Raw genomic sequence first — 16,611 nt, 5'->3', positions numbered from 1 at the left:
ACATTAACATCAGGACTTAGAGGATGAGCGGGTTTGGGCAAGCAGAGAGATGAGAACGGGTTAGGGGTTGGCGGGCACGCAAAGAATGGGGAATGTGTAGGGAGTTGGAGCACAGGCTATGGCAGAGAAGAAGAGTCGGGGATAAGCCTCGGAAGCCAGGTTGAAGCAGGATTATAGAGGGCTTGGAGACAGATAACAAGTGCGTGTGTGCTTGGACAGGCGAGAGATTCTTTGTTCTCCATGACCCCAACTTGTGAATTATGATTTAAAAAAGAGTTTATCCCCATCAGAAAACAAATGTTGTAGTAATGCCCACTTTTCAAAACAAAAACGAAAATCCCCATCGACCTCCCATCTTTCTCCAGCTGCTGTCCCTTTCTCTACTCTCCTTTTAGGCAAAACTCCTTGAAATAATCGTTGACATCCTATTTCCTCCTGAACCCACTCTGATCAGATTTTTGCCCCACCCTCCATCAAAACCACTTCCATCAGGGTCTCCCATTTCCTCCACTTTACCCAGCCCAGCGCTCAGTAACACAGTGCTGGTTGTCCTTGACCTATCAGAGGCCTTGGATGCCCCCAATAGCCCTGGCTTTCTTGTATCTCTGTATCCCTTGGGTCAGTCCTTTTCTGTCTCTTGCTGGTGAGTTAACTTCTCTCCAACCCCAAAATGTAATATGTTCCAGGGCTTCATCCCTGGATCTCTTCTCTCCCTTCACTCACTTCCTTAGTGATCTAATCCAGTCACATGGCTTTAAATACTATCTATAAATACACTGATGACCTCCAAATTTACCATCACTCTTTGCCTGAACCATTTCTCAGGGTTGTGTTTTCAGCTAGCATCCCTAAGGGATGAGGTAACTTCTCCCCCATCCCACCCCTGACAAAGAGTAGGCTTGCTCCCTCTTGCTAGAAAAGTAACTAAAAAAAAAAAAAAAATCACTATAGAGATTCTTTAAATATTTCTGTGATGGGTTTTTAGAGGTAAAATTACTGGGTGAAAGAGTATAATGCTTTTTACCAACTTTTTCTTCCAAACGTAGTATATGAGAATATCTATCTGACCACCTTTGCTAATACACACCCACAAAAAAAAAAAATGTTGCAAATTTGGTCATAACATAGTTTTCTTGTACTCTTAATGTGCATTTAATTTATGACTGATGTATGACATCATTCCACAGTTTATTAGTTTTCTTTCTTTCTGTATAGCTTAGATATTTACGTTCTTTGCTCATTTTTCTATTGTTTGTCTTTTTTTTTTTACTTAGACGAATGCTTTATATAGGTGGGATTGGGGGAGGGGGAGGCCTAAGAGGGAGGGGCTATATGTATACATATAGCTAATTCACTTCATTGTACAGCAGAAACACATTGTAAAGCAATTATACTCCAATTAAAAAAAAAGTAACTCGGGTTTCCATGGTGGCACAGTGGTTGAGAGTCCGCCTGCCGATGCAGGGGACACGGGTTCGTGCCCCGGTCCGGGAAGATCCCACATGCCGCGGAGCGACTGGGCCCGGGAGCCATGGCCGCTGAGCCTGCGCGTCCGGAGCCTGTGTTCCTCAACGGGAGAGGCCACAACAGTGAGAGGCCCGCGTACCAAAAAAAAAAAAAAAAAAATGGTGTTGGAATCTAGTCTTATGCCATTTACATCCATTTAATATATTGAAAAAGGTTGAATTTACGCAGTCAGAATTTACAATATGGAGGAGAAAATCATTCAACTGTTACAACTATAGAGATGGATGTTTTTAATGGAAGAGAAAAGAGGTGTCTTTAAAGCGAATGACTCAAAACTTTATTTAAAGCAGAAATAATCAGGATTATTATCCTGATATTATTTATCTTATGTGTCTTCACTATTGGCAAGAATGCATTTTATTCCATTTCTTGGAGATAAGCAGAAAGCCACAGGGACTATTTCAACTCATGTTCTGGGAAACCAAGAACTATACAACAGTCAGCTTCTACAGATAAGTGATTAACATGATGTCTAGACATGTTCTCATGAGAATAACATTATTAATTAAACAGTCATTTGGTTAATCATGATAGCAAAAGTAATTTGGGGAATAAATATTTTATTAGTATGCCAGTCAATAAAGCAAAAGTAAAAGGATATATTTTAATTAATTCATTTGTTATTAATATTGAGATTATGTCTGACAAATTCTGTTTGAAGGCCTGGACGATGATCTAATATTTCTAATACGGCATGTCTTTATCTTATTGTTTCCGGTTAATGGTATTGCGTATTTCAATTACTTAGCCAAAATTCCTTTCTTTACATCTCTCAAGATATTATTAAGATCCATTAGTAAACAATTGGATATGACAAATTTTCTGTTGCTGTGCATTGCTCTGTTCTTTAAAAACTGGGTGTTCTCACATTTCATTAATAAAAAATAATTCACTGAATAGGGAAGGATAGTGTGGTATCACTACAACTAAGAGGCTGATCTTACTTTCTATTTGTCAGAAGGCTCATTTGGGGGCTTCCCTGTTGGCGCAGTGGCTGAGAATCTGCCTGCCAATGCGGGGGACACGGGTTCGAGCCCTGGTTCGGGAGGATCCCACATGCCGCAGAGCAACTAGGCCCATGAGCCACAACTACTGAGCCTGCACTCTGTAGCCCACGAGCCACAGCTACTGAGGCCCATGTGCCTAAAGCCCGTGCTCTGCAACAAGAGAAGCCACCGCAATGAGAAGCCCACAAACTGCAACGAAGGGTGGCCCCAGCTCACCACAACTAGAGAAAAGCCCACGCGCCACAATGAAGACCCAACGCAGCCATAAATAAATAAATTTAAAAAAAAAAAAAAGACTCATTTGGAAAAAGAGAAATAAATCTATCGATGAATTATCTTCAGTATATAGACAATCTTTTCAGAAACACAGTTAACCCAGTAATTTTAAAATAATCCGTGGTTCTAAAACACAGGGAAGAAATACAAAATAAATAAAACTTAAGTAAAAACTTTTTTTTTTTTTTTGCGGTACGCGGGCCTCTCACTGCTGTGGCCTCTCCCGTTGCGGAGCACAGGCTCCGGACGCGCAGGCTCAGCGGCCATGGCTCACGGGCCCAGCCGCTCCGCGGCATGTGGGATCTTCCTGGACCAGGGCACGAACCCATGTCCCCTGCATCGGCAGGCAGACTCTCAACCACTGCACCACCAGGGAAACCCGATAAATATTTTTTTGAAAAATTATTCAGTTGAGTTTGCTCCTTTTGCCTTTATAAAAGTACATCTATAATCATCTTCTTATGCAGTCCTTCTAACTTGCTCAATGTCTCATCCTGACCCCAAACCGCTCCCTAAATTTCAACTGCACTTACTCAAATGATGGAAACAAGACTAAATAACTTGCATTTGTTCTTCAGTATTAGCCATCTGGTCAACCCCTTTTTGTTTAGCCTGGAAGGAAACTTGTATTAGAATCATTAAAAAGTTTTCTGCAAAAAAATAAATTTTTATTTTGTATTAAAAAGAGTCCCTAGAGGTTGCTTCGATTTGTTCCTTTAAATGTATAAATATGTAACGAAGCAATTTATGGAACAGTCATTAGCAGTTACTGCTTTCCAGGTCTCTTGGAAGGCAAACCAGAGAAGGGTGGGGTAGACTTCATTTTCAAGTTAAAATCTCTCTATCAGGATGGGATTTTTTTCAATCCCATCAAATTAACTCTACATATTGGTGTATGAAAAGAGTGTTTTAGCATTGAGTTCACCAAGTTTGCTCTCAAGGACCCTTCTCATCAGTCCTCTGGCCTTTCTTCCAGTAAATGCCAATGAACCAACCAGTAAATGCCAATGGACCCAGCATATCAAATGGAATGAGCTAATGTTGGAAGACACCAACATATGTTCCCTGTCAAAGAGGCTAATAATATGCTAATATACACTTTAGACATCATTGTCATCTCAAAAGGTATCAATGAAGACAAAATAATTATTCTACTTCAAATCAGCATAAAGGTGTAAACAGATTTTTTTGTAGAGATGTATAGTCTATTAGGAAAGTAGAAAAATAATATTCATCGTAGTATTGAGCTATCATGAAGGCCTTGGCTTTATACTAGGAAAGTTCTACAGCACTCAATCAAAACAGTTTGCTTATCTTTCACCTACTTAGATGGAAAAATAATGATTTGTGAGATCTAACTTAGCTGAGTTTGCTGTAGGGGAAAAATTATTGAACTGCGTAAGCTGTCAAGCACCTGTGGCCTAACTAGTCAATAAGCAACGTCCAAGATAAACAATGCAGTATCTAAATGTTGGTGTGTAACAAAAGTAACAGAACTAGTTCAGACATTTTTCTACTGTAACATGATCCATCCATTCTTCTACTACCCTTCTCCCTGCAAAGTGAGTAGAAGAGACCCAAAGTATCCGCCATCCTAGTCACACTGCATACAAAGAAACTCTTAATTTGTTTGGCCATCCCTTGGTCTAGCTCTTTAGGGTTCAAAAGATATGTGATCTGCCTGCTTCTGTCACTAGGACTCATGTCAGCTGAACTCATTGCACTGCTCTTTAAGCAAAAGGGTCATCTTCAAAGTCAATTCTCCATAGTAGGTCATATTCATCTAATGAGGTACATAAAGGAATCCAAAGTAGAACCCATGTATTAAAAGGAATGAACAAGACAATCCATGGGAGCATAAGGAGAAAATGTTACTCCTATTTCTTTCTATCTGTCTATCTATTTTCTAAAAACCTAAGAAAAACCAGCCTTTAACAATATCTAACATGTGGCTTGACTCTGGTAGCCTCACCAGGACTGCACGCTAGGACTTCATGTGTTACTAAAGTACTAGCAATATCCCATGAGGCAACAGGAGCCTCCCTGTATGATGTGGCCGCAGAAGAACGCAAAGGAATATTGTTCTCTTGGGTAGGGTCCTGCTCCCGAACTGCACAGCCAGCTCTCTTCAGAAGGCCTTACCCCGGACTATGGGCGCACATACACATCCCTGCCCTTGAAACCAAGCAGGACCCTGTGAGGCCCCCTAGGGTACAAAAGCCTTTTTGTATCCCTGTTTCTTAGTAGGAAAAAGGTTTCAGTCTCTTAAACATTCCCTGCGTGCCAAAGGACAGGTTCAAATAGTTACTAATTAGGGAAGGGAGGGGATGCAGAAACAAAGGGGGAACAGTCAAGTAAGAAGAACAATATATGTGGTGTTGGTGGCTGGCAGTGGATAATTAACAAAACAATTTCGTATTCAAATAGAATTTACATGCTCAGAGCATTTTCCGCAATTAAGTAAATGATTGGTATTTAATTTACAATGAACATATTTTGATTCCCTTTGTGGTAATTAAACATTAAAATAGTTGTAGTAATAATGAGAGTTGCTACAAAGTGCTCTACAAATAGTCAAAACTTAGAAACATGTTCTGAATAATCTGTGGTGATTTTGCAATGTAAGAACTGTAAATCCCAAATCAAAGTCTAAGTGAAATATCTGCAGTTTTTCCCCAGTTCTGTGTCCTACTTTAGAAAGCCATTAAACCTAAGTAGAAATGAAAAGGTTCTTTAAAATCACGGCTATTATTTTAAAACATTGAAATAGCATTTAAGATTTTTTTCTACTACAAATTCATAGACGATAATACTGTGTATTCTTTATCTATTGGTTACCTAGGCTTTTTAATTACGGACATCTGTCCTAGATTTTTAAGATATTTTTTTCTCCTTTGCAGTTGGTTGGTTTTGTGTATGCCTGTTATGTGATCAGTATTTTCGTGGAAGAAGAGGACACCTGTAAGTATTATTCTACCTACCTGTGGGTTTATTTTATCTGAGATATAGCTTCCAAAACTAATCATTACAGGACCGTGAAATCTTTTATATTTGGAATTTTAAATGATTAAAATCAGCATAGTAGAGTTACAATCAAACATTTACCAACTATACTGCACACACACAAGATGGCGCTAAGTATTGAAACTCTCAATGCAAGTCATGTGGGAGGATGCTCAGAGACAGGGACACCTACAGATAGATGGCTGTTGTTTCATTTTAGTAACTTTTCATCAGAGACCTAAACGTTTCTCTGAGTAGAAAACTGGGGTTGTTTTATCCACCACTAATTGTAAGTATGCTGGCTACAGAATTTTGAAATCTGACTAATAGCGATAACATCAGTACAATAACACAGTCTACCAAGAACAACACATGCATAAACTACATAAAATACTCTGAGAAAACGAACAATGACAACCTTCAATGCAAGATGTTAAAAAAAGAGAGAGAGAGATGCTGAAAAAGAATTAATGGAATGATAAAAAGCTAAGTGGTCACATCTTAGCAGAACACTAAAAAAAAAGAAAAGAAAAGACAAGACAAGACATATTACCCCAAGTTATGTGGGTAGAGATTTAGCAATGCAGGGTAACGAGTGGCATTTATGGGGTGCCTGCTAATGTCTAAGGCACGCCTTGGCACCACTCCATTATGGGTTCATGTAATACCGAAGAAAAATTTAATTTAAAAATAATAATAGATTATTAGATAAACAAATCATACCCAACCATCCCAGGGATTTGGTTATACCGCTGCAGATACTCTCTGGGTTGCAAAGTTGACTCTTAACAAAAATGAGGATAAGTGTCTAGCTAGCCATTACAACTTCTTCCTAGAACACAACTCCAAAAGGGTCTGATGAGTGCTTGCCACCAAATAGGTACAGTGCATCGTGTATGAACTGGAATCCAGTTAACAATGAGGATTTATTTAACCAACCGGAAGAGATATTAGACCTTGAGATTAAACTCATTAGGCAGTGAAAACACGCAAACGTACCACATCATCTCTTTTGTGCTTGCTTGGGGCTTTGTTTTGTTTTGTTTTGTTTTTTAATGCTAGATGAGCTAGAAAGTTTCTGACATTTCGAAAGTGCTGTTGTAATGACAATACTTTTGACTATGAGGTCAACTTCAAAAAGTACCTTTTCAGGTGTTCCATTAGTAGTTCCACAATTTGACAAAGTTAGTGTACAGAAAATCAGCAACATGCTTCCAACTCACAGCTAAGACAGCCTGACAGCCAAAAAACAACCGGTTGAGCAAGGACAATTTCAACTGGAATTGAAAGCTTAAAAAAATTATTGGAATTGGTGCTGAATAAATACTTCCCCCCAAATGATACACTGATTGATAAATCCCAGCTGAATACCTTATAAAATACTTTTGAGTAGGTACCAAAATGATCCTGTTTCTTCTCCTCACCGAACTGAGTAGAGGTTCTCAAATGATTCTAATGCTTCGTCCCCACCTTATTGTGTGAGGACAGGTAGATTAATCAATAATCTTCTTTTATCTAGCAGAATAAATATATAAAGGGCTTTTCCTTGAAGCTTGTGATTTCAAGCAAAACTTGGAAATGCAAAATGTCATGCAAAATAAAAGGCTCATCTAAATTGGGTAAAAGATTTTTGACCTTCTAGCAGCCTTTTTGAGAGAAATAATGTCATTGTACATGGATCAGATTCCTCCTGGCAGATATCGTAGTTTTAGTGATTTTAGAGTCTTTAACTAGTTTAAGTTTCTCTATAGAAACCTCTGAATCAGCTATTTTAATGCCCATCAAACCAGCATTGAAGCACCTGCTAGCAGCCTATTCTATTCATGGTTTAATTGTACTGTTTGTTATTAGGGCCCTACATTAAGTTACCAAGAGACATCTGTATAAAGTAGTATAAAGTATAAAGTATAAATTGTTACCATCAATTCAAATAATACTTAGAGCCAAAAGGGTTTGGGGTGCTCAAAACAAAGTAAACATGCCGTAGACCAACCTGACATGATAATCGGCGGGGAGCAAGTCAACAGTAGAAAGCGATCACAAACCTTTTAGTCTGAGAGTTCTCAAGTGAGGGTAATTTCATAGTTTTATTGAAAGCAGTAGGAATCAAAGTGCAATTTTAATTAAATTGTCCTAGAGTCTTCAGAAGGCAGATGTGAGCAAAAAGAAATGTCTGAAACCAATTGCAATGATCTCATACTCTAGTACAATTTGTGCCAACACTTAGGTTTCGGGTGCAACAATGAACTGCCCTTACCAACCCCCAGTCGAGAAGACGTGTCCTTTGAATTGTGTTTCCAGACTTTAAACATAAAATAAGAAAATAATACTGGTAGCCTTCCAATTTATCTAAGTATGCTTCTGGAAAGCTTCTTCTGAAAGGTAACTGCAAGTAGATAATGTAATGTCACAGTATTTTGGCAGACAATATATCATTTATCATTTCGATTTCTATTCTAACTAATGAAAATCTCTGCCTTATTCAAAATGCAAAGTTAAGCCTTTCTTGGACTGAAAGCTGTCCACCAGCCTTAAAAATTAATAACTACCCGCTTCTCTCCTCTGCACTGCTTAAGTGGTTCTATGGGCGTAACATTTCAGCTGATGGACATTTCTGAAGGGTAATAAATGCTTGAGGAAACATTTATTTCCAGCCACCCATCTTCTTAGTTACCTTTCAGCCTCTTTAGCCATTTCCTATAAAGACTGTGATTTCAGGTCAAAGACAATGAAATGAAAAGCTCACAAAAGCAAGAGTACTGCTAGGTAGGGTCAATACTTTTCATCATTCATTCTAATGAAAAAGCCTATTTATATATGTTTCATTTATTTCCTTTTTTAAAATCTATCAGTCTCTGTGAACGCTTTTGTGAGATCAGGATATTTGGAACATGTAATCGTAAAAACATGTCAACATAGAGATCGGACTTGAGGACACGGGGAGGGGGAAGGGTAAGCTGGGACAAAATGAGAGGGTGGCATGGACATATATACACTACCAAACGTAAAATAGATAGCTAGTGGGAAGCAGCCGCATAGCACAGGGAGATCAGCTCAGAGCTTTGTGACCACCTAGAGGATTGGGATAGGGAGGGTGGGAGGGAGACGCAAGAGGGAGGAGATATGGGGATATGTGTATACATATAGCTGATTCACTTTGTTATACACCAGAAACTAACACACCATTGTAAAGCAATTATACTCCAATAAAGATGTTAAAAAAATAAAATAAAAAATAACCATAAAAAAAAAGTCAACATCTTGTGTGTGAACCGTCTACTGCTGAAATGAACTTGTGGGCTTGTTAGTACCTTGTCAGATTTACTAAAAAGAACGTTTTTAATTCAAGGAAGTGTGGAGGGGAGGCAAAAAGTACTGAAAAATAGTATTAACATGTATAAATATTGCCAGGCTTTAGAGGAGCTGTTGCTAGCACTACTTCTTCTGATATTAGGTTGCAAACTGCAAATGGGATGTCTGTCGGGCTCACAAAGGCCAGCCTGGGCTGTATATGTTGATTGGCAGGAGAAATGTACATCGAAAATCCTAAGCATTAGTTTTTGAAAAGAAAATGAACTCCCCAGATGTGGGTTCAGCATTTTACATGGAAAATCTCAAAATAGCTCTTTATACAACCATTTGACCCCTTGAGGCCCAGGCTCAAGACAGAAGAAAGAGCCCAGAGTCAGCAACAGAGACATCAATGGTTTAATGAATGGGGGATCTTACACGTCTGAAGCAGAAAGGGACCTGAAGCAATACCCCACTATCAGGTTGACTCATTGGTTACCAGGGAAAACAGCAGAAAAGCACGCCCCTCACCACCCCTTTGACAAACTAACATAGTGGAGACATTCTGATATAAAGATTAGAACAGTTACTACCAGGGGTCGGGGGCAAGTACACAGGCATTTACTGATTAGGCTCTATGATTAAGAGGGAAGGTCAGTCGTGTGGGTAAGGTGTAGGTGAAGCAGGGACTGGTCCAGCAGGGGATGTACAGAGAGCAAGAGAACAGCCATCTTGGGTGGCCTGACCATACAAGGGTGGAGGGACAGGAGAAATTTGTGAGAGTCAAGGATGGAGAAATACATGAGACCCAAGTAAGGATGATCCCGTGGTCACAGTCAATATTTCAAAGGAGTCATAGGACTGGTCCAATAAGCCATGAAGAATCTACTGGTTCTCAGAGAGTATAAATTTCTTTTGGCAACAATCTGGTGAGTTGCAGCTATCCTCACCACAGCTTAGATTTAGGGCCTGAAGCATGTCCCCATAACTCTGCCAAATAGCTACAAACTTACTACCTAACCTTTCTACTAGAATACAAAATCTCTGCAGTCAGAATCTCTGGGTTCCCAGATATAACGCTAGAGCCTAGGAAATGCCTTGCACATAGCAGCTAGTATAAAAAGTGATTGTTGAGGGAGCTCCCTGGCCGTCCAGTGGTTAGGACTCAGCGCCTTCACTGCCAGGGGCCCAGGTTTGATCCCCGGTTGGGGAACTAAGATCCTGCAAGCCGTGCCTCGCGGCCAAAAATAAAATAATAGAAGTATTTTTTAAATGATTGCTGAGTTTATTTATTAAGTAAATTCTCTTGGCCCAGCAACTCATTTTTCAAAATGGATTTCAAAACTACAAGCTTCTCAAATTTGATGAAGTGTTAGGATTATGTTCAGAATTTAGTGAGATGCTTGGTACATTTACAATTTTTTTCTTCCAGTTTTATTGAGATATAATTGACATACAGTACTGTATAAGTTTAAGGTGTACAGCATAATGATTTGACTTTACATCATGAAATGATTACCAGAATAAGTTTAGTGAACATCCATCATCGCATGTAGAAACAAAAGAAAAGAAAAAAATAGTTTTCCTTGTGATGAGAACTCTTAGAATTTATTCTCTTAACTTTCATATAAAACATACAGCAGTGTTAATTATATTAATCATGTTGTTATTACACCCTTAGTATTTATTATATTTATCTTATAACTAGAAGTTTGTACCTTTTGACCACCTTCATCCAACTTACAAATATTTATGTTTAACAAATGGAGGTCCTGCATCTCTTTAGCATAATCAGATGGATTTTTAGTAATTTTGAAGGTCAAGATATAGGGAGATGGGGACTTCCCTGGCAGTCCAGTGGTTAGGACTTCCCCTTCCAATGCAGGGGGTGTGGGTTAGATCCCTGATCGGGGAGCTAGGATCCCACATGCCTCGGGGCCAAAAAGCCAAGACGTAAAACAGATGCAATATTGTAACAAATTCAATAAAGACTTTAAAAATGGTCCACATCAAAAAATCCTTAAAAAGAATAAAAGATATAGGGAGATGGAGTAAACCTCCACTATACCACATTAGAGCAAGAGCTTGAGTTTATGGACTCCTGGACAAGCCATCAGGGAGGCCACAGAGACTTGGAAGATAGATGCACCATAGAGTGAACGCAAATGCAAAATACGGCCAAGGGGACAGACGTACGGTCAAAAAGTTGGGTCCAACAGGGTGGAGACCTAAGCCAGCCCCACACATGGGAAGGTCAGGCCGCACAGAATAGGGTTCTAGCTACAGTGCTCTGGTTCAGAGAGGATTCCAGTCCTTGGGCAGGTTAACAAGACAGTCTCTGTAATGAATGTGTTAATAACTCCATGGTGGGCATCCTTTCACGATGTATACATATATCAAATCATCATGTTGTAAACTTTAAGTATATTACAGTTTTGTCAATTATACCTCATCAAAGCTGAAAAGAAGACAGTATCTCTCAAGAAGAATGTCATAAACACCAAAGTACCCAAACCAGTGACTCAAGAGGGGAACTTTCCATGGAGACTAGAGAAGCCATTTTACTAGAACAAGCTCCAAAGTCAGCACTAACCTCATGGTGAAGTGGAACCCAGACGGTCCTGTCTCTCCAACCCAGAACGCCTATATTTCAACCTAACTAGGGACTATCTACAGCGTTTATTTTCTTCCCCTCTCACTTCCTCATCTCCAGCTACATCCGTTTTCCTACATTCACCAAGCCCTTTCCTCTCTCTGTTGACTCACTAACTTAGATACATCCTTCCGATCTCAGCTTAACTGTCTCTCCCCAATTTAGCCACTTCCCTGTCACCCTCCCCAGGCTAGTTGAGGGCACCCAGGATATACTCTTATATGGTTTCATTGCACACTGCATTTTCCTTGGAAACATTTAACACAACTGTAATTTTTAAAAGTCATGCTATCCCCAGGGCCTCGCCCATTTCCTGACATAATGGGCACTCTGTACAATAGATAATGAGTGAGTATTGAGTGAAGAACTGTGCAAGCAAATGGACTCGGAAGGTTGGTTAGGAGTTCCATTGGCAGAGAGGGGGGGAGAATTCTTCCGTTTCTATTCTCTGTCTCCATTTCTATGAATGACCATTCTTCACACAAGCTAGAACCTTGGGCACATTCCTTGACTCTTCCTCACTTCCCACATCTGTTCAGTCACCAGATGAGACACGGTCACCTCCCTTCAAGTACGTGTTCTTCAACATTCTTCCCCGGACGCCCTCTTCCCCGTGCCTCAGTAGACCCTCTGAACCTGTGCTCAATTTATTTTTTAATTAACTGTGTTCCCCACTTGTAGAGCACGGGGATCGTACCCTGCCCACCCTGGGATCCAAGGACCTGGTTCAGTATCTGGAACATCATAAGCAATCAGTAAATATTTGTCATACAAATATGATGTGAAATTCTGTGCAAATATGTACAAAACACATAGCAAGGAAAATGCCCTCATGTCATTACATTATCTCTCATATCACTGTCCTCACACCTTATGAAAATTTAAATTTCCCATTCCTTGCACTATAGAAAAAAAAATCTGACTAATTTGCAATAAGGTATAAATGGTTTGTACACTTATATTTCCTGGAAGTTTTCACTGGCTACTAATCGTGGCCTGTTTTGACAGAAAGTTGACACCAACAAGCAGAGAACACCGACACCCCAGAGGGGGTTTAATTTTCTGTGTTCCCACTTGAAACTGTACGTTAGAAATTATTTAAATGAAGGTGGTCGTCACTCTGCCAATATCTAGCTCTGCGCCCATTAACAAAAGGAATCACCCCTTGGGGGACCCCCAAGGCACTCAGCTCTAACACCACACCCCTGTAGATGATGCCCAGAGCGGGGGTTATCTCAAGGTACCATCAAGTGCATCACGTTCTCTTCATTCATTTACAAATGGTAAATATCAGGCAGCTATTCGGAACATCTTGATCTGTCTGATCCACATTAGCAGCCCAGGGAGTGTGAAGCATCAGCCTCACCCCTTAAAGCAAGCGCTCTCCACAGATGCCTGTTAGCTTGAAAGAGACATAATCCCACCTCCCTCCATCCCTGGTCAGACAGGTCGGAGCTCTCAGGTTCTCTTGGTTACCAACAGCCCCAAGCTGTGTGGCATGGCCTTTCCTCAAGAAGGAAGACGGAAGGATCTATCCTCCAGATGTTACAGAATGGAAGATGAGGGATTTGGGAACCAGTTGTGATTACGAGGCAGTAACAACAACAACAAAAAATATCACATCCTCACAGTACCCTAAATGCAGCGACAAAAAACAAAAAAAAAAGGGCTGTGAGGATTTTATGTGGCTCCTGGGCAATGGTTTTATTGTGGGTTATTAGTGGGAAAATTTAGGAGCCCAAGAGAGATAGCAGCTACCAGCGTTCCGACAGGGTCCTTGTGTTTCCATTTTAATTCTAAATTCAATATCCCTATCCCAACGCCCGCCACACACACCCTTCTCAATCCTCACACTGAGCAGTTCTGCCCGCCCCACCGCGGGTAGGCTGAGCCCTCACCTCTCCAGCCGGCCCTGAGCTGCAGAGAAGAACGTGCTGCACCAGCTGGCCTTGATGCAGCCCCATGACGTCACACGTGCGCATGTGCGCCGGCCACCTCTCCTTCCTCCTCTCACCCATTCTGAGTCTGCGCCTTCTCCATGTCCCTTAAAACCGCGGTATTAGTGCCCCCGACCCTGAGACTTTGGAGTCCTTACTCTCACTTTAGGAATGAGGACGTGAAGCCCAGAGAAGTGACGTGATCTTTGCACCCTGTCTTCTGTTCTGCCCGCTCAGCGCTGAGACTCTCCCGCTAAGACTCTACAGCAAAGAAAAGGAAAGCCAGTAGGCATGGGTGCCCACAAGCTCCTAGGGTCTCTCTCCCATCGGAACTGTCCATACTCATCCATGATGTTCTCCTTCCCGACATAGAAGAGGAGAGGAGGCCTTCACTCTGTCCCCAGGCTTCTGTGGCTTTTCTGTCCATCCTTCCCACGTATTCAGGTGCCTGCTTCATTCATGATTCTCTTTCCGCCTCCCTAACTTTATATCTCTTTTCCCCTTCTCTCTCCCAGTTTCTTCCTCTCATTGGACCTTTTCCCTCAGTTTATGAATAAAGCCACATAAGTTTAAAAACAAAACAAAAGAAATTACCCTGGCTCCCCACCCGGTATACACTGAGCTTCCCTGTCTCTCATACTTCTTCCCTCCACATCTAGACTTTTCTACAAAATAGTCCAGACTTACAGTGTAACTTTCTCACCTCCTATCCACTGTCAGGCCGCGGCTGTTGGGCTTTCTGTCTTATATTATCACTGAAAACGCTCTCTCGAAGGCCAGCAATGACCTCCTAATTGTCAAGTTCACTTAGATCTTACCGGGCTTCCTTGTAATGGGTGACTTAGGTCACTGCTGACTGCTCCCTTCTGGCTTCCAAGCAACCCCATCTCTTGAGTTTTCCCAGGCAGTCCCATCTCTTGAACAGCACTTATTTTTAAAATATATATATTTATTTTGTTGCACGAGGTCTTAGTTGCGGCACGTGGGCTCCTTAGTTGTGGCATGCCAACTCTTAGCTGTGGCATGCCTGTGGGATCTAGTTCCCTGACCAGGGATCGAATCTGGGCCCCCTGTATTGGGAACACGGGGTTAACCACTGCAACACCAGGGAAGTCCCAAACAGCACTTATTTTACCAATTAAAATTTTTTTCTATTATCCTCACGCAAATTAAGCAGATTTCTAATGCAAACATAGGTAACACATTTTGAAGTACTGGCCCTGGCTGCTTTCGGAGTGATGTTTTATCATTAAGTCCTTAAAATGTTAACTTGCCATCCCCAGTATATAGCTTATACTCTCACTGTTACACTAAAGCATTTTAAGTAAGATCAGACAATGACACAGAGGCATTTTAAAGTAAGAACAAACAATGAAACAGGTGTTCATCCCTCTTAGATAGCAAAATGGCACACAATATTCTCAAGAGCTATACTCTTGGACGAAGTATTTAATGGAAGTCAGATTTTATAATTCCTTTGAAGAAATGTCATGCAAGTAACCAACACTAAGAGGCATATATAGAACACTCATCTTCGTGTGCTGTATTTTTTTTAAAGATCTATTATTTTTTTAATTCATTTTTGGCTGTGTCAGGTCTTGGTTACGGCACGTAGGATCTTCGTTGAGGCATGCAGCCTCTTCATTTTGGTGCACGGGCTTCCCTCTAGTTGTGGCGTGCAGGTCTTCTCTTCTCTAGTTGTGGCGCTAGGGCTCCAGGGCGCGTGGACTCTGTAGTTTGCGGCACACGGGCTCTAGTTGAGGCGCGCGAACTCAGTAGTTGTGGTGCACGGGCTTAGTTGCCCCGCGGCATGTGGGATCTTAGTTCCCTGACCAGGGATCGAACCTGCATTCCCTTGCATTGGAAGGCGGATTCTTTACCACTGGACCACCAGGGAAGTCCCTTCGTGTGCTTTATACTAAGCATTTTATTGACTAAAAAAGAATAATTTAGTGTTCTTTCTGGGAGCAATATTTGAAACTGGTCTAAGTGAGGTATTTGGGAGTACCAATAACTTGGATGCCAACGTGAAGATAAAGTAGGGGAGAAGTAAAGGCATTTGTCTCTCCTTCTAAGTTGTACGAGGCACAAAGTAAATTAATTCTAAATTTTATACCTAACTAGCCTTTCAGTTTTGTCCACATTTTTCCTCAGAGGAGGAAACAGGTGCTCGCTCTCTCACTCACTTTCTCTCTTTTTTCTCTCCTCTCTTTTGTTTGTCCTTGCTCTCTCTCTCTGATTATAAGAACAAAAAGTCTAGAGTAGAGTTAATGGTGTACTCAGAGAACAGCTTTCTTTGCTATGTACAGTTCAGTCAAGTGCAAAGCTTGAATGTACATGGTTGTGTCAGAGATTGGCCAGATCTTTGCCATCTGTGTGTTCTTTTTCCGACACACAGCTGGGCTGCATCTCCCAGGCTCCCTGCAGTTAGGTGTCCCATGACACTGAACTCCAGATCATGGACTGTGAGCAGAGGGACATGCCCATTTCCAGGCCTAGCACCCACGTCACTTCCACACGTGGTTCTCCACGCCCTTCCCGCTTCTGCCTGGTGGATACAGACCAGCGCAGGAGCTTTGGAAGCCACATGTTTAAGATGATGGAGCCACAATGTTGAAATAAATACTGAAATTTATTTCTCCAACAAATAAGCATCTCAAGCAATTTGAGTTTGCTGTATGTTAAGGGATTTTCAGCTGGGAAGCAGGACCTCAGTTCCAAGGGGATTCTCACTTTCCACAAATGGATTTTCAGAGCTTTTTGAAATAGTTGGTGGAATAAGAGGAGAACTCATTCCATACCCTTCAACTGTGATTAATTCCGCCGCCCACAGCATCAGGACTCAGATGACGTTAGATTTGAGTAGACGCAAGACTTTACTCCGATTAAGAGTCTCTTTCTGGTTGGTTTTATACTC

General features: G+C 41.1%; 1 protein-coding gene across 1 annotated transcript in view; it reads left to right on the top strand.

Annotated features, from left to right (window-relative positions):
* NKAIN3 (sodium/potassium transporting ATPase interacting 3) overlaps positions 1-16,611 on the top strand; it is a 266,817-nt gene that overhangs the window by 229,836 nt on the left and 20,370 nt on the right. The window contains exon 5 of the mRNA XM_067711709.1: positions 5,711-5,771. Coding sequence (XP_067567810.1) covers positions 5,711-5,771 — 61 coding nt within the window. The remainder of the gene's footprint in view (positions 1-5,710; positions 5,772-16,611) is intronic.

The sequence above is a fragment of the Pseudorca crassidens genome, chromosome 17 (assembly GCF_039906515.1).
Source record: "Pseudorca crassidens isolate mPseCra1 chromosome 17, mPseCra1.hap1, whole genome shotgun sequence".
Classification (NCBI taxonomy): Eukaryota; Metazoa; Chordata; class Mammalia; order Artiodactyla; family Delphinidae; genus Pseudorca; species Pseudorca crassidens.
This window is presented reverse-complemented; position numbering and strand designations above follow the sequence as displayed.